This window comes from Urocampus carinirostris, chromosome 11 (genome assembly GCF_059441175.1).
Source record: "Urocampus carinirostris isolate Australia breed hairy pipefish chromosome 11, RoL_Ucar_1.0, whole genome shotgun sequence".
Classification (NCBI taxonomy): Eukaryota; Metazoa; Chordata; class Actinopteri; order Syngnathiformes; family Syngnathidae; genus Urocampus; species Urocampus carinirostris.
In genome coordinates this window covers 4,541,736-4,561,177 of record NC_142359.1, presented here as the reverse complement: position 1 = coordinate 4,561,177, position 19,442 = coordinate 4,541,736, and the positions used below count along the sequence as shown (strand labels likewise).

Sequence of the window (19,442 nt, the reverse complement as noted above, 5' to 3'; positions counted from 1 at the left end):
TTGTTCTGGAATAATATTCCCGTCTGTTTTGAATCGAGTGTGTAGAACAAATGTTTATCTTGTTCGGTGTTGAGTTTCTGTGCAAATGAGTTTGACACCCCCCTGCCTTTCCCTGCAAGTACTGCACGCTAATGCGCATTCTCCGCAGGCCCGGGGTGCTGAAGGACCCTCAGATCATGTCGGGCGTTTGGTTGGTCATCTTTTACATCGTCTGCCTCATCCTGGCCAGGCAGGTGTGTATATATCTACTTACGAATTTAATTTGTTCCGGGAATGAATTTGTAACCTGAAAAAATTTGTAAGTAGAGGCGCCTTTTCAATGTAGAATCGTTAATCGGTTCCAAGAAATGCAAATGATTTTTTTTTTTCAAATAAATCAGAACATGAAACAAATACCTGTTAGAATTACAATACCAGACAAAAACCGAGAAGCACGCGATGTAAATAATCAAAGAATAAAGGAAATAATTATAATATTCTCTTACTTTTTAACTGGCCTCTTTGTTTACTGGTCCTCAGCAGTGTTTTTCACATCCTGTTTCTTTAAGAACTGATTGAATGTGAGGACAAGAACGGAAACAGGACCCATTGTTTTATTAAAGGGAAGAGGAAGAACTGCGCCCACGATCCGGTGTTTGCTAGGCGCGGGAAGCCGGCTGCTCTGAACGCGGAAGTGGATCTTCCGTGGTGAGCGGTGGCGGGAATGGGAAAACGGGTCAGTCGCCGGGACAGGAGAGCAAAAACATGGTCGGAAGCGAGTTGTAAGCCAGGAAAGGAGAGTAGACGTGGTCGGGGACAAAAAGAGGTCGAAAGCTGGGACGGGAGAGTAGACGTGTCGAAGCCGGGGACAGACGGGAACAAAAAACGGGACAGGTGGGAGTCAGGGTCAAAAAGGCTTGCCTAGTGTTAACTGAAGTTCACAGACAGACTGACAAAAGGGGACAGACAGGACTGGCTTCAAATACTGATCGGGAGACAATCAGAACTCGCGATGTTGGCGTGGTCGGGGATCGGAGGCAAGTCGGGTAGCCGGGACGGAGACGGAGCGTGGTCAAAGATCGGAACAAGTCAGGTAGCCGGGATGGGAGAAAGGAGGGTGGTTTGGGATCGGAACAAGTCTGGTAGCCGGGATGGGAGAACAGAGCGTGGTCAGAGATCGGAACAAGTCAGGTAGCCGGGATGGGAGAACGGAGGGTGGTTTGGGACCGGAACAAGTCAGGTAGCCGGGATGGGAGAACAGAGCGTGGTCGGGGAGATCGGAACAAGTCAGGTAACCGGAGACGATCGGGGGGCAGGGGATCGATACAGGAAACAGGGGACACAATCGAGCAGGATACAGGAACAGGTCGGGAACAGACCGGCAGCCAGAGTCAAAAATGCTTGCCTTGCATGTGCGGAGGTTTGCTGACGGACTGACAATTCGGCTAGCCGGGAGGGGAGAACGGAGCGCGGTCCGAGATCGGTACATTTCGGGTAGCTGGGAGCGGAGAACGGAGCGTGGTCAGACATCGGAACAAGTCAGGTAAATGGAGACGATCGGGAAACCAGGGACAGGGGATCGCTACAGGAAACGGGACGGAATCAAGCAGGACACAAAAACAGGTCGGGAACAGACCGGGAGCCGGAGTCAAAAAGGCTTGCCCTGCATGTGCAGAGGTTCGCTGACAGACTGGCAAGGAGTGAACGAGAATGACGTGCTTAAATAGGAGGAGGACTAATTAGGGAACGAGTGGCAGCTGGGGCTGAACGAGTGAGCGCAGGTGAGGGCATGACAATGTTGATATCAATGACAATTCTAACTGTCATTCAATTTTAGTCACTCAAGCTTGACAGGTCTGTTTTAAAACATTATAAATAATATTTGAATGCCATTTATAAAGTTCTACATTTCGACATTTTCTATGAGCAGCATGAAATCGTGTCTGCAATTTTTCAAGCCTCCCTTCCAGTGTTCCCTCAGCGCACAAGAAAATCTAGCCAGCGCACAAAAATCAGGGCTCAAAATTACTCATGAAGAAGCGACTTAAGTCAAAGTTACAGTGCATGAAGGTCAAAATACACGGGTTCCCCGACGTTGTGTCCTAAATGCGGTATTTTGAAGTCGAGTCGAAGTAGAACAAAGTTGAGTAAAGTCAGTAGAGTTTGTCGAGAACCGGCTTCTTCGGCTCGGCTCACTAAAAGGAACCGGCTCTTTCGGGTCCTAAGCGGCTCTTACGGTTGTTTTTGCTTCTTTAATCCCAACATGACCAAATATTATGTAAAACTATGCACAAAATGACTTGAAGGAAGGGGGGAATAGAACAAAAAAGAAAAAAATACCCAAATTTTGTGAAAAGCTGAGAAAAAAAGAAACAATAGGAAGGGAAAAAAAGAAGGAAAAAAGCCAGAAAAAAAGAAAAGAAAGAAACGTAGGAAAAAAAGGAAATAGAAAACAAAAAGGAAAAAAATAACAGCTCGGAAAAAAAACACAATGAGACTTTTTTTAAAAGAATTTTTTTAAAAAGTAGAAAAAAACACGGAAAAAAAAAAAAAAGGTTGTGTTGCATTCCAATTGTATCAAGTGAATCTTGTTGCCAACATTGTACCTCCACTAAAAAATGTGATTAAATACAGTTCTGTATCTTACAAGCGACTCAATAAGCCCCCAAAAATGTGAATATTATGCGAGAAAATATATCAGGGAAAAAAAAGAAATGGATATCTTGTGAAAGAATTGTAAGAACAAACGACGTTTGTAGGCCGTACAACCTTGGCAATAGTACATGAGTCAATTCATTCAAAAGAGAAAAATCATTTTGCGTTGCCGGAAACTCAGCAAAATGTAACTTGATGTCAAGTTTTGGACATGTTTGATAATGACTTAGTTGCCACACTTGGGATTGCCGTTGCTCACTGTCGTTTCAAGCGTTACTCACCGACTTTGTGTGAACGCTCAGACCCGTAAGGAAAATGACAGGGAACGATGCTCCCTTCAATCTTTTCAGGATGAACTGGGTTGCCGTGTGGACTTCCTGTTGGAGCACTGCTTCAAGCTGGAGCAAGAGGAGATGGAGACGGTGGAGAACGTCAACAGGCTTCTTCTGCAGAACGTCATGCCCCTCCATGTGGCCTCCTTCTTCTTGGGAAAAGCTGTTCGCAACCAGGTCTTTTGATTTATTTTTTAGACATTGACGTGGGTTCAAATCCAGCTCCAGACTTCCTGTGCGGAGATTGTATGTTCTCCCCGCGCTTGCGTGGGTTTCCTCCGGGCACTCCGGTGTCCTCCCACGTTCCAAAAACATGCATTTCAGGTGAATTGGCCGATCCAAATTGTCCCTAGGTATGAATGAGCGAATGAGTTGTCTGTCCCTGTGTGCCCTGCGACTGGCTGCCAACCAGTTCAGGGTGTCCCCTGCCCACTGCCCGGAGATGGCTGGGATGGGCTCCAGCCCCCCCCCCCGCGACCCTAATGAGGATAAGCGGTACGGCTAATGAGATGAGATGAGACATTGACGCGCTTGAAAGGGACAGCGTGTGATCTTAAGCGCCTCCTGGTGGTGAAATAAATACTTCATTTGAAAAAGGAAAAATTATATTGATTGAAATGATTAGCAAACATATATGAAGTATCAGGAGCAAATATTTTGGGTGATGGAGAAATGAGCATTTATTTGACACAAGATGATCCTCACTTAGAGGTAGCTGAATTAATTGGCCGTCCTCTTGCTCCCAGGCTACCCTCAATCCCTCTCTTTTTTTTTCTTTGGGACATTATTTTAATGATTTTTTTTTTCACAAGAACAGTGAAAAAAATGTTCCACTCTAAGATCTTTTTTTTTTTCATTTTAAGTATTGTTTTTGTCATTTTACTCTTTTTTTCCCTTTTTCTTCGCCTTTTATCTTTTCTTCTTTGTTTTCCCTTTTTCTTACTTTTCTCTCTTTGACTTGATTTTTTATTACTTGTGTCCCCTTTTCCTTTTTTCTTTTTTATTTCCTTTTATTTTTTGTTTTACTTATCGTTTTTCTGCCTTTTCTTTTAGTTTTTCATATTTTTCTCTTCTCCCTTTTTCCTCTTCTTTTCTTTACCTTTTTCTTTTACTTTTCTTTTTCTTTTTAGTTTTTTCATATTTTTCGCTTTCCTTTTTCATTTTGCATTTTTTCCTTTTATTTATTTTTTCCCTTTTATCTTCCCCCTCTTTTCTTTTTTTCTCATCTTCTGGCTTTTATCTCTTTTAATTTCCTTTTTTTCGAATCTTTCTTTTTCCCCTCTGCTTTTTCTTCTTTCTTTTCTTTCCTTTTTTGTTTTAGGTTTTTCCTATGTTTCCTTTTTTTCTGATTACCTTACGTTTTTTTTGTTTTCATTTTCTTTTTTACCATGTTGTTTTATTTTTATTTTTTCTGCTTTTTGTTTTTAATACTTTTTTCTTCCTTTTCCTCTTCTTTTCTTTACCTTTTTGTTTTACTTTTCTTTTCCTTTTTAGGTTTTTCATATGTTTCAATTTCCTTTTTCATTTAGCATTTTTTCCTTTTATTTATTTTTCGCTTTTTTCTTTCTCATCTCTTTCCTTTTTTTCTTCTCATTTTATGGATTTTACCTCTTTTTCCTTTTTCCCCTCTTCTTTTTCTTCTTTTCTTTCCTTTTTTGTTATACTTCCTCCCCTTTTTGTAGTGTTTCCTTTTTTATTTCTCTTATTTTCTTTCCTTTTTTGTTTTTATTTTATTTTATACCATGTTGTCCTTTTCGTTTCTTTTTTCACATTATTCTCACTTTTTTTCTTTCTTTCCTCTTCTTTTCGTTTCTTTGCTTTTCTGTTTTACGTTTATTATTATGTTTATTTCTTGGCAAAAATGTAGGCAAAAAAGGGGAAATAACATTGTGTTTTGATCACTTCGAGTCTCCTTAGCTCGTATTCTTGCGTCTTGGTCAAATATTTCGTGCGTTATCTTCAAAGAATGTAGTTCCGCCCATTTTTAGCTCCTATCCATCTCGTTTGTGCTCATTTTTGCGGTCCGGTGTATATAAATGGCGAAATGTGACGTATTTGTTTTGGTTTCAGGACCTGTACAGCCAGTCGTACGAGTGCGTGTGCATCATGTTCGCCTCCGTGCCGCAGTTTAAAGACTTCTACAGCGAGAGCAGCGCCAACAGGGACGGGCTGGAGTGTTTACGTTTCCTCAATGAGATCATTTCCGACTTTGATGAGGTGTGTGGAATTATGATTAGCGTCTGATGCAAGGGCGTAGGTTTTGAGGAAATCGGAACACGCCCGCCACCCCCCCTGTCGGAACAACTGCCACCGATTGCTGTATATACGGGTCATTCTACCATATTAGCATGCTAACTTTCATGCAAACAATGTAAAAAAATTCGATTTAATTCAGTTTAATGTGTATATATGTATATATATATATATATATATATATATATATATATATATATATATATATATATATATATATATATATATATATATATATATATATATATATATATATATATATATATATATATATATATATATATATATATATATATATATATATATATATATATATATACCGGAGCCATATCCCCCTAGTGGGAGGTGGCTAGAGTCAAGCCAGTTTAATACTTTATCATTTTACTGCTAATTACTTCACACATGACACAGGCCAAATGTCCACGTCACGGTTGCCATGGCGCCCAATTGGCCCCGCCCCCGGGTGGCACCATCTGCAGCTCTTTGACAGATTGGCTTTCCGTCTATTTAAGCTCAGTGCTTTCATTCTTCCTTTAAGTCCGTCAACGAACCTCTGCCCCGCAAGACGAGGGTTTTGACTTGGTCTGGTTTCCTGCTTGTGTTTCCGGTATCGTTCCCGTCTATTTTTGTCCTGGTTATTATTCTCTCCAGTTTTCGTTTCCGTCTAGTTTGTCGTGTTTAATTTAGATATCCTATTTTGATATCATTTCTGTCTGTCCCGTCCTGTCCGGTATCGAGGCTTTCAACTAAGACAAAAAAGTTTGATCACATTACCCCGATTTTAGATAACCTCATTGGCTCCCTGTTAGCCTAAGATTTGATATTAAGGTTCTGTTGGTAGTATACAAAATCATGCATGGACTTGCTTCCTGTTTCCGGTTAATATTCCCTGTCCGGTATATTGTCCGAGTTTATTTTTGTCCTGTTTAATATCGGTTTCCAGTTTCGTTCCCGTCTATTTTTGTCCTGTTTATTATTCTCTCCAGTTTTCACTCCCATCTAGTTTGTCCTGTTAAATTTCGATATCCTGTTTTGATATAATTTATGTCTGTCCCGTCCTGTCCGGTATCGAGGCTTTTAACTAAGACAAGAAAGTTTGATCACATGACCCTGATTTTAGCTAACCTGCATTGGCTCCCTGTTAGCTTAAGATGTGATATTAAGGTTCTGTTGGTAGGATACAAAATCATGCATGGACTTGCTTCCTGTTTCCTGTTAGTATTCCCTGTCCGGTATATTGTCCGAGTTTATTTTTGTGCTGTTTAATATCGGTTTCCAGTTTCGTTCCCGTCTATTTTTGTCCTGGTTATTATTCTCTCCAGTTTTCGTTCCCGTCTATTTTTGTCCTGTTTATTATTCTCTCCAATTTTCCGTCCCATCTAGTTTGTCCTGTTTAATTTCGATATCCTGTTTTGATATCAATCCTGTCTGTCCCGTCCTGTCCTGTATCGACCACATCTGTCCGATACCAACTCGGGCAATTGGTATCGATCTCGTCGGCCTTTGGCTTCCAGTCTTTCCTCGCCAGGCCGCTGCCTAACGTGCATGATTCCCCATTTCCCGTAAAATAAAAGGCTTGTGTGAGTCACGTCACGCGTTTGGGTCCTGATCCTGTTCTAGTTCATGACAGTCCACCCTGTTACAATATTTTGAGCGTAACAGGGTGGACGTGTTATGCTTTTCCTTGTCAGTAAAATAAAAGAAAAACGTTGATTAGAGAGTGGTACTTATTATTCTTTTCCTTGAATGGTTTCCCTCCAAAATATTGTTATATCAAAGATAGACAGCAGATGTTTTCTATAAAACTTATAAGAGTAACAGAGAGGAAGGTTCACACTTATATTTGAGAGATTTTAAACGTGAAAAATGCACTAATAACTGAAACTGACATTAGATGGGGAATATGATCATTAGGCAAAACAGAAATGATGAAAAACCATGAAGATATTGGATTTTTCTCACTTATATTTGTAACTGAAGTCAATGGACTAGACTGGGGACATAGCCTTTTAGTGTCCTTGGACTCTAAAATCAATCTATAAGCCCATTGTTACACAAAATATGCCATTTTACCCGCATATAAGCCTCCATCGCATACAAGCCAACCAGGGTTGGGTAGGGTTATTTTAACTTGATTACTTTCAATTACTTTTGGATTACTCCAATACTAAATATGCTAATAATAGACAAAAGAAAGTAAATATGAATAAAATGATGACTCACAACACGTGGTAAGCTTTCTCTCCTGGCTTTGATCTCTTTGATCTCCGGCAAAACGAACATAAAATGCGACCAGGGTTGGGTAGGGTTACTTTAACTGGATTACTTTCAATGACTTTTGAAATACTCCAATACCAAATATGCTAATAAAAGACCAAAGAAACTAAATATGAATAAAATGATGACTCACAACACGTGGTAGGCTTTCTCTCCTGGCTTTGATCTCTTTGATCTCCGGCAAAACGAACATAAAATGCGACAGAGATCAAATGAAAATAAATCTTGCCAACATCATTTTTGCCGTTCCATCTATTCTGTTACCAAGCCTGCACAAAATTTAGTCATTTTATTCATATTTGGTTTCTTTTGTCTTTTATTAGCATATTTGGTATTGGAGTAATCCAAAAGTAATGTAAAGTAATCCAGTTGAAGTAACCCTACCCAACCCTGAAGCCGACACCCTAAAACTACTTTAAAATTCATACCAAAACTAAGCCATTGCTCTGCTGTATTTTGCCTATCTACTCTTTTCCCTCATCTTAAATGCATGTGTCTTTCCTGCACAGCTTTTATCCAAGCCCAAATTTTCCTCTGTGGAGAAGATAAAGACCATTGGCAGTACATACATGGCAGCCACAGGATTGACCCAATCGTATGATGACAGAAAGGTAACGACTTAGACATCTTTTGAGGTTTTACCGTCGTCATTGGACTAGTTTAGAACATGTCTCATTCCTGCAAACGGGGTTCGAACGGATACTTGAAATCTTGAAATGCTTGAATTTTAAGGTTAGAAAAATGCTTGAATTTTGGGTGAATTTCTTAAAAATGATTGACTTTGTGGCCATAGCCATGTTGCTTTGCAGTCTGACCCTATAGATAGATAGATAGATACTTTATTCATCCCCATAGGGAAATTCACACTTCCAGCAGTATCCTTGTGTTGTTTATTAACAGGATGGCCTCGGGGTGCTGTGTTGTAGTTTAGCAACAGCGGAGTGGATGACGTCACACGCTAGGCCAAAAGTAGCTCCGGGTAGCCCCACGTTAGCGTCCGGGATGCTAGACGTGAGCCACGTTTCCGTAAAACACTGAAAACTGCACTCCCTGTACGCTTTGATGTTTTTCACCAGCACAGCCAGTTTGTCGGTCTTATTTGGTAGAGAGTTCACATTTACCATGATTACGGACGGTACCGAAGGCTTATAACGCCGCTAGCCGCTTAGCCTTAGCATCCACACTGGGGCCCCCTCATTACGCCGGCACGAGAATTCTTATAGACCAGTGTTTTTCAACCAGTGTGCCGGGGCACACTAGTGTGCCGTGAGACCTTGTCTCGTGTGCCGCTGTAATTTGCCCAATTTTATCTTTCCAAAAAAAGCAGGTCATTATTCAGTATTTTTGCAATCTTCAGACGAGGAACTGTAATAGTCATCTATATCAGTAGGTGGCAGTAGATTTTTATATATTTTTTATGTACTAATTATCTGTCATGGGAAGGGTTACTTTAACTGGATTACTTTCAATTACTTTTGGATGACTCCAATACCAAATATGCTAATAAAAGACAAAAGAAAGTAAATAGGAATAAAATGATGACTCACAACACGCGGTAAGCTTTCTCTCCTGACTTTGATCTCTTTGATCTCCGGCAAACATCATTTTTGCCGTTCCATGTATTCCGTTACTCCCCAAGCCTGCACAAAATTTAGTCATTTTATTCGTATTTAGCTTCTTTTGTCTTTTATGAGCATATTTGGTATTGGAGTAATCCAAAATTAATTGAAAGTAATCCTGTTAAAGTAACCCTACCCAACCCTGGTAGCACAGTACATTTAATAATTTGTTTAACAAAGCGGTTGTGAAAAATTGCGTTGTAAAAAATAAAAACATAAAAAAAGCACATCATTATTTTTTATTTTAAGTATTATTTTCTTCTTTTTATATATTAATTATCTGCTTATGAGGTAGTACAATGAAATATTTGACTTTGGTCGGAAAAGGGTTGAAAAACACTGCTATAGACTACACAATAAATAAAGGAAAGAAAAGAAGGTGCGTGACAGCAATGCGACACGCCTACTCTGGTGTTGTGTCATGATGGCGTTTTCATGTGAGGCGTCACTGCCCCCTACTGGTCGCACCCAAGAAGACGGCTCTATTTAGAATGCCGCCTCTTTTGGCTTGGTTCCCAAACGGCTCCTCGGATGTTTTTTTTTTAATGCTATATGATCAATACGAACCTACCTGTGCTGAGTTTGCATGTTCTCCCAGTGCTTGCGTGGGTTTCCTCCGGGCACTCTGGTTTCCTCCCACATTCCAAATACATGCATGTCGGGTTAATTGGCCGGTCCAAATTGTCCCTAGGTGTGAAGCGAGTGAGTTATCTGTCTCTGTTCAGGGTGTCCCCTACCCACTGCCCGAAGATAGCTGGGATGGGCTCCAGCACCCCTGCGACCCTACTGTGGATAAGCGGTGCAGTTAATGGATGAATGGATATTATCAATAATAATAAAACATTAATCACCCATTTATTGAGTAATTACCGTAAATTCCGGACTATAGAGCACACCTGATTATAAGCCGCACCCACCACATTTCGGGAGGAAAACCGATTTTGTACATACACAAGCCGCACCTGTATATTAGCCGCATGCGCCCACATTGAAATAATGCAACACTAACACAAAATCGACCCATACCCGACACAGTCCAAAAACACAGCTGGCAAAATGAACGGAAAATGATACCGGTACTTAAGGTTTGATGCAGACCTGCAGAGTCCGGGTGCCCGTTGAAAGTAATCCAAGGAAAAAAGTGTATATTTTCAAAGGTAAGGGTGGGAAAAATATATATCCACTATTGTCAGCCGCGTCCACAAACACGACTCACCTTTACTCCACTTCCCGTCAGCCCGCGTTTGCCCCACCCCTTCTTTCTCATTTGTTCGTGCAAAACATATCAGAATAAGTTTCTAAAATAAATACATTACAAAAATATTCAGTTGCAAATACATATTATACATGGTTACACATATTTACAAAGAAAGACGATACACCGAGAGGGTTTTGAAAGCTTTAATAATAATATTATAACTTTCATCCCTAACCGTGCCTGTGAAGGGTAGCAAAACGCTACTAGCAACACGCTCGCAACACAGTAAGCGGGTCTGTTAAGAAAACATATCGAGCTTGTAGAAATCACGGTACACCGTCCTCATCTTCCCCCTTGTGACTACGTCTTCAAAGTCGTCTTTCCCAGTAGGGGAAGGAGACTTTGTCATATAGACGTCGTCCCACGCTCCCTTATTCATAAACACGCTCGCAAAGTAAAATTTATGTGCAGTAGCTCTGTTTCCTTCTTTATCGGACTGCTCGATTGCATTTAGCTTGAAAGCTGCGTCATGTGCCTTTCTTTTTGCAATTTGCATGATGAGGGTATGTTGTTGCAGTCTTCCTCGGCGCATATATTCCACCGATCTAAATCTTACCTTTTGTACTCGAGCGCCGCTGGCGGCCGTTAGTAAAAATTACATAAATTGTCCGCATCACTGAATAAGCCGCAGGGTTGAAAGTTTGGGGGAAAAGTAGCGGCTTATAGTCCAGAATTTACGGTAATCAGTCATTTCGTATGTTTTAGAGAGGATCCCGGAAAAACATGAAAACATGAAATATAAGTTAAAATATTTACAGAAAAATGAAAGAGATCCTACACCGGTTCCAGCGAACTCTTGTTCTGGAAAGCTGTTTTTATCTGCAATTCTGGTTCCTTTTGCAGAAATGCGACATGTCCTACAGTCACGTGCGTTCCATGGTCGAGTTCGCCTTTGCTTTAATGAGCAACCTGGAGCTTATCAACACTCACTCCTTCAACAGCTTCAAACTGCGGATCGGTAAGTCAATTTTTGCACTGTGAGTCTGTTTGTGTCGACAGTGATGTGTTATTTTATTTAAAGGGAGATTGTGCGGTATTTAGAGCCTCCTAGTTGTAAAAGAAAAGCGTCAAATCCATATTAATTTGAATCAAAAGCTATTAAATGTAACATTTAGTAGACACTCAAAATAAGGAGAGAAGACATCAATGGAATTTGAATTTGAATGAAGCTTAAAACTGAGGATCGGTAAGTCAATTTCTGCACTGTGAGTCTATTGGTGTCGACAGTGATGTGTTATTTTATTTAAAGGGACATTGTGCGGTATTTAGAGCCTCCTAGTTGTAAAAGAAAAGCGTCAAATCCATATTAATTTGAATCAAAAGCTATTAAATGTAACATATAGTAGACACTTAAAATAATGGAATTTGAACTTGAAGGAAGGCCGGGAGAGGGGCTTATAGATAAGAGAATTCCATCCCCTTCTTAATGCTCTCTTTTGTCAGAGCCAGAACAGGAAACAGGACCCACTCACGTAACATTACTCAAAGTTTTATTGGGGGAAGAAGATAGGAGCGTACACTCGATCCGTTGGTCGCGGGGAGTAGGTTGTTCTGCCGCGGACGTGGGACTTCCGTGGTGAGCGATGACGGTGTCGGGAACGGAGAAAGTCAAAATCAAACAGATCAAGGCGGGAGAAAAACAAGAGCAAAAACACGGGACAGGCGAAAAAAGGGCTTGCCGTGTAAAAACGGAGATTTGCAGACGGACCGACAAAAGGGGGCTGACAGGACAGTGTTTAAATACTGACAGGGAGCCAATCCGTCAACGAGCTTCAGCTGGCGCCCATGGGCGGGGGCCAATTGGCCGCCATGGCAACCGTAGTACTCCTCTTTTCTCTTAGATCTTCGAAGTTACAAAAAACAGATCAGCCCTAAAGAGTGCGGATATCAAAGAACAGCAACATGATTGGCTTAAAACGGCGTGATAGTCAAAACAACAGACAACAGTGAGTCAAAATAAGGAACCGGTATCCTATAAAATCTCTTTTACATTCATCCAATAGTAAAAACAGAATAAACTTAAAAAAAGCTGCCATTATTGTCCGCCATCCTGCTGCCACGGTACCCACAAAAACCCTGTGAAAGACCCGGCAAAAAACTGAAAAGAAAAATACCACTTAATCACTTTGATTCTCCGTAGTTGATATTCTTCCTTGTGCTTTGTAGCACTCATTTTCAGTTACACAGTGTTCCTTCAAGTCAGGTCAAATGGCATATGTTATATTCAGAATTCGACACTCGGACTGCAAGTATCGATTATTATAATAGTCAACTAGTCACAGACTACTGGAACGATTCGTCAGGTAATCGGGTAAATATGATTTTTTCTTAAATTTAGCATGTAGTTGATTTAATTATGTCCAAAAATTAGATAAATATGTATCTATCCATAACCGCTAAGTCAATAGAGACATTATATATACAGTATATATACCACAGCCATATCCCCCTAGTGGGAGGTGGCTAGAGTAATTTCTGACTCTTTTTGGGAGATTGATTTAGAGGAGGGGATTCCCAGCCCCCTCGCTCAACCCAACTGAGGTGTTGGGAGTCATTAGGTGACCAAACCCCCCAATTCCAACCCCTAACGCTGAACGCCAAGCAGGGAGGCAACGGGTACCAATGTTTAAGTCTTAGGTATGACTCGGCCGAGGCTTGAACCACAACCTCCCAGTCTTAGGGCGGGCGCCATACCCCCAAGGCCATAGAGACATAGATACATGAATATCCATTATTTGAGGGACAGGCAAATAACTAATAAATTCATTCTTATCCCCGTTAACCAAAAACAATGCATGTCATCAAAACTGTATGGGCTCAAACGTGACTTGAATTTTACCGAGGCGAGTCAGACTCCCTTCTGTTCAACTGTGGCTTTTAAATGTTCATGCGTCACTGAGCTACTGCCATGATACACAAGGTCTTCTTTGCTAACTTTGCAAGTAGTCTTTGTATTCACTGTATTCAGGCTTAAGGTTTTGATACCAGTGCTAGATGTTATCACCCCTATTTCTTTACATTTATGCTAACGCTTGAGACGCTATGAGCGACTCTCTGCAGAGATCCTACTCATGTAGAGATCCCTCACTCTGTTTGAAAATCGACAATTGAGTCAGTTGTCGACTATTTCTATCATCGATTTTTGACCACAACGTCGCACCCTAGTGGACACAGGGTTAAACTGACTTTTCATTTGCAGGAATAAACCAGGGCCCGGTCATCGCCGGAGTCATAGGAGCTCATAAACCGCAGTATGACATCTGGGGGAACTCTGTCAACGTGGCCAGTAGGATGGACAGCACTGGAGTGCTGGACAAGATTCAGGTTAGTCCATAATTTAGCCACAAACTTGGCTCAGGTCCTGCTTAAAGGTATTCCCAAATTCTTAAACGTGCAAAATGTGAGGAAATTGTACATGGTTTTGTCTAAAATTCATAAATATTTCATCGGTATATTCCAATCATTTTCTGAGGTAATGCTTTTTGAAGACGGACATTTTGAGCTGTGACGTCATCGGAGGGACACTGTCACGCCTGCAAGTCAGTCGCCATATTGTTTTCTGTGTTAGTGAAAGGGGTTATGAGTGGGTTTTTTGGAAGTTTTAGTGAAGAATGCCTAGGCATTGATTGCAGGTAAAAGCAGTAATGGTACAACAAAGGGTGGGCAGCCAAAAATGGGTTAACAGACCAAGACACACGGCCAGGCGAGTCGACCAAAGAACACGCAGTGAGCAGCCAAGCTAACCGAGAGCCAACAACAATAACTGGCAACAGCTATGGTTACAAACACGAAGCCGGCTGGGAATAAACAAACCAAGACACACGGCAAACCTGACCCTAAGGCCAGGCGAGCCGACCAAAGAACATGCGGTGAGCAGCCAAAGTAACCGGGACCCAACAACAACAACTGGTGACAGCTACGGCTACAAACACGAAGACGGCTGGGAATAAACAAACCAAGACACACGGCATACCTGACCCTAAGGCTAGGCGAGCCAACCGAAGAACACGCAGTGAGCAGCCAAGGTAACCGGGACCCAACAACAACAACTGGCAACAGCTATGGCTACAAACACGAAGCCGGCTGGGAATAAAGAAACCAAGACACACGGCAAACCTGACCCTATGGCCAGGCGAGCCGACCAAAGAACACGCAGTGAGCAGCCAAGGTAGCCAGGACCCAACAACAACAACTGGCAACAGCTATGGCTACAAACACGAAGCCGGCTGGGAATAAACAAACCAAGACACACGGCAAACCTGACCCTAAGGCCAGGCGAGCCGACCAAAGAACATGCGGTGAGCAGCCAAGGTAACCGGGAGCCAACAACAACAACTGGCAACAGCTATGGTTACAAACACGAAGCCGGCTGGGAATAAACAAACCAAGACACACGACATACCTGACCCTAAGGCCAGGCGAGCCGACCAAAGAACACGCAGTGAGCAGCCAAGCTAACCAGGAGCCAACAACAACAACTGGTAACAGCTATGGTTACAAACAAGAAGCTGGCCGGGATTAAACACACCTAAGAACACGGCAAACCCTAACGCCAGGGGCGCTGGCCAAACAACACAAGGTGGTCAGCCAACGAGCACCAACCAAGAGCAAGCAAAACAGGAAAGCCCTTGACCGTTTTGACGGTAACGAGGGGCTAGCCAGACAATATTATACCAACCACCACACTCGCAGCGACAAACGCAGAGAAAAAGCCACAATTACCGAACTAAAAGGAAGTGAACCCAGCAAAATTCCAGTTTCTCCAAGCAGAAATGAGTAGTATTCAATCGCTGTTCACTATAAGCGCTGTCTGTTTCAGAGCTGGCCTCACATGTTGTGTTAATTGGATTCTCCATTTTGAAAGTGTTGTGATCCTTCCATGACGTCACAGCTCTAGAGGAAACAAGCTAGATCAGTCTACTTTAAGACAAAATTTCTCAATTTTTGGAAACATATTTGAGTCATTTTAGGTGATTTTAAAATCCTTAAAAATGCTTGAATTTTAATTTTCTGTTTTCAAGGCTTGAATGTGCTTAAATATTTGGTGATGTACTTGTAAATGCTTGAAGTTGTTGCCATGTTTCTCAACAAGTTTGCTTAAAAATGATGCCGACACTGCTTTCTGGTGGCTGAGCTTTGCCATTGGATTTTTTCTACCCTCGCGAATAACGGCAGCTAGCATTAGTTTTTATGACATTGTCCCACGAAGGGATTTACTCCAGATCTAAAAATCATATGGCTTGAAAGAAAGAACATGCAAGGCATATCTAAATTGCAGATATATTTGTGGCTCTTGTCATGATTACTGATGTGATGCACCTGGGTCCACCCCTTTGGTGCCAATTGCCTCGGACTCTGATTGGCTCCCTGTCACTATGTAAACCCCCGTCTTTCCATCACCTGTGGTCAGTCCGTCTGCCAACTTCAGTTGACGCTAGGCAAGCTTTTCGACCCTGACTCACTCCTGTTTCGGCTCCCGTCTGTTTCCCGGCTTCGACCCATTTTCTAAACTCGACCACGTTTTTTTGCTCTCCTGTCCCGACTACTGACCTGTTTTTTCCACCATGGAAGTCCCACTTCCGCGTTCAGAGCAACCTGCTCCCCGTGACCAGCGATCACCGGATCTTGTGTGCAATCCTTTACTTTCTTCCCAATAAAACTGAGGAAAAACGTACGCAAGTGGGTCCTGTCTCCGTTCTGGTCCTGACAGCTCTGGGAAATACATGATTCACACCGGACTATTTCTTCTAATGGTACTGGAGAAATGTCAAAATTGGCTTTGGAAGTCCTTACACAGTGCATGAATTTTGTAGGAAGGAACACTGCATGTTCTGAGCCTAACTGAAAAATGAATTCCGTCCCATAATACCTCTAACCTAATTTTTGCAGGTGACTGAGGAGACTGCCCAGGTGGTCCAGAGCGTGGGCTACAGTATCACGCTCCGAGGTGTCGTCAATGTCAAGGGCAAAGGGGAGCTGACCACGTACTTTGTGAATACAGAGCCATCCAACCCGCACTTTTGAGGACCCTAGTTCCTGAGAGAACTACAGGAACAAGGAACCCTAGCGAAGATGTCTACGCAAAATGGGTTGCTGTTGTTTTGGGATGAGACGTTAAATAGAATCCTGATCAGTTGAATGATCGCGCTACTATGTATTTGCACATGCATACTTTGCAATGCTCGGATCCATGAGTGATTCCGTATCTGAATGAAAGTTTTTGCGGCAATTAAATGGTCCACATGAGTGGTTTGGACTTTAACGCTGTGCATAGAGGTAAGATCTTAAGACCGAGCCTAAAATGTCAAGTCCTGTTTATTTGTATACCTTTCAATCACAAGACAGCTGTAGAGACTATTCTGACACCATGCCCCGATCTAAAACCTACATGAGGGAAAGGAAACACTCAAAAACTTCAGGATGAGTCAAGTCATGTTTATTTTGACGCCCTTAATTACAAAGAGTTTACAGACTATAATGACACCATCCCCTGATCTAAAACCTACATGAGGGCAAGGAAAACCTCAAAAACCTCAGGATGAGTCAAGTCCTGTTTATTTGTGACACCCTTTATCACAAGAAGTCTCAAATGGCTGCACAGACCACAGATTATTACAAACTACAGACTATTATGACACCATCCACAGATCTAAAACCTAAATGAGGGCAAGGAAAAACTCAAAAACCTCAGGATGAGTCAAGTCATGTTTAATTTGACGGCCTTAATTACAAGGAATCTCAAAGAGCTACACAGACCACAGATTATTGCAAACTACGGACTATTATGAAACCATACCCTGATCTAAAACTTACATATGGGCAAGGAAAAACTCAAAAACCTCAGGATGAGTCAAGTCATGTCATGTTTATTTGTGACGCCCTTAATCACAAAGAGTCTCAAAGGCTGCACAGACCACAGATTATTGCAAACTACATACTATTATCACACCATCCACAGATCTATAACCTACATGAGGGCAAGGAAAAACTCAAAAACCTCAGGATGAGTCAACTCAAGTCATGTTCATCTGTAACTCACTTAATCACAGAAGTCTCAAAGGGATGCACAGACCACTGATTATTGCAAACTACAGACCATCATGACACCATCCCCTGATCTAAAACCTACATGATGGCAAGGAAAAACTCAAAAACCTCAACATAAGGAAATGAAGAAACCTTGAGAAGAAATGAGGTAAAGTAATCCCCCTTCCAGGATAATGGATGCTGCAAGTGTATCAACAAACAATTCACAGTCATCAACATGTCTCGTTGACAGCTTCCTGAGGTCAACGTCATTTTTAAGATATTGAATATAAGTGTGTTCAATGTCAATGTGAAATGTCAATCATTATGTTAGGGTTTTAGTCGGTCTTCTCCCTCGCTGACTTTTTAAAAATAATCCACCTGTCATTGTTCTTTGTTGTTTTTTTCTCTGTGTGCCGCGTGGTGGAGGATATATTTCGTTTGGAGAAGCATTGGCTCATGAGGTAAAAGCGCTCGTCTCGGGATCAAGAAGTCGCCGGTTCGAATCCCAGCTCGAAGAGTCCTTGGGCAAGACACTGAATCACTAATGCCCCCGATAGCAGGTAGTTGCCTCGGATGGCTGACGCTGCTATCGGTTGGTTAGTGTGTGAAAAGGGAAAAGTGTGAAGCACATTGTAAAGCACTTTGGGAGGTCTTCATCGACTTGAAAAGCACTATATAAATGCAGACCGTTTTTAGTTTCTCGGGCAGTCCTCTATCGCGTGACACAAAGAAAAAGAAAGGAAGAACAACGACGGGTGTTTTTTTCTTTCTTTTTAAGCCAACAAGAGAGAGTCCAGACCCGAACCCCAACGTAATGATTGACTTTTTTAGGCCCGATCCGAATTTCCTCGTGTTTTCTTCAGGCTCGGTCCCTCAAATCAAGTGAATCGTGGTGCTCGATCAGGGTCGGGCTATAATACCCGCGGGCCCGGGTCAGGCTAGATTTTTGTAGGCTGGATCTTACCACTAGCTGAGCAAATGTTATGGTTTTTAACAAGTTGAAGACCAATTGTGTATAATTTCAACATTGGATTTGGATATTTATTTGTCAAACACAGAATCGATAGTCTTGACTCCTGAATGACCGAAATGTGGACCATTGAAGTAAATCTGAAATAGATTTACACACATGACTGTGTTGTCCTTTTTGTCATATTTTAGAAGACTGTAGGAAGCAATTCAAAAATGCTGAAGTCTTTATTTGATTAGAATCACCCCCCCCCCCTCCAAAAATACATATTTTTGTGTATATTTTTGTAGTTTTCAGAAAGGGATGTTGTAAATAATATGAAAATATTATTATTTAAATAAAAATGTGCAAACACCAATACTGGGTTATGTGGCACTTCGATGGAAATTGAAATATCAGTCAACGTATAAGTAAAATGTACTACGATGTGTGCTCATTTCGATCAAAATAATATTGGGACACTGTAAATACATTTTGTTTTTCAGTTTTAAGGCTGTAGGGCAGGGGTGGGCAAACTACAGCCCGCTTACCACATGTGGCCCAGCAGGCTTTTTAATCTGGCCTGACGAACAAAAATGGTCAAAGTATAGTAGTACGATAGTATAATGTTATGAACCAAAACAGGATCAGGACCCAAACGCGTGACGTTCTCACACAAGCCTTTTATTTTACCGGGAATGGGGAGTCATGCACGTTAGGCAGCCGTCTGGCGTGGAATGATAGGAAGCCAGAGGCCGACGAGATCGATACCAATTGCCCGAGTTGATATCGGACAGATGGGGTCGATACCGGACCGGACGGACAGACAGGATTGATAATGAAACAAGATATGGAAAATAAACAGGAGAAACTAGACGGGGACGAAAACTGGAGAGAATAATAAACAGGACAAAAATAGACGGGAACGAAACTAGGAAACCGATATTAAACAGGACAAAAATAAAAGGGAACAATACCGGACAGGGAATACCAACAGGAAACAGGACCGAGTCGAAACCCACGTCTTGCGGGGCAGAGGTTTGTTGACGGACTGACAAAAGAAGAGTGAGAGTACTGAGCTTAAATAGACG

The 19,442-nt window shown here is 41.8% G+C and overlaps 1 protein-coding gene across 1 annotated transcript in view; it reads left to right on the top strand.

Annotated features, from left to right (window-relative positions):
• LOC148356254 (adenylate cyclase type 4) overlaps positions 1-18,532 on the top strand; it is a 58,550-nt gene extending 40,018 nt beyond the window's left edge. Inside the window, exons 21-27 of the mRNA XM_088347390.1 lie at positions 149-233; positions 2,985-3,143; positions 5,037-5,183; positions 8,006-8,107; positions 11,217-11,331; positions 13,573-13,697; positions 16,263-18,532. Coding sequence (XP_088203516.1) covers positions 149-233; positions 2,985-3,143; positions 5,037-5,183; positions 8,006-8,107; positions 11,217-11,331; positions 13,573-13,697; positions 16,263-16,397 — 868 coding nt within the window. The 3' untranslated portion in view covers positions 16,398-18,532. The remainder of the gene's footprint in view (positions 1-148; positions 234-2,984; positions 3,144-5,036; positions 5,184-8,005; positions 8,108-11,216; positions 11,332-13,572; positions 13,698-16,262) is intronic.
• Positions 18,533-19,442: the final 910 nt, after the last annotated feature.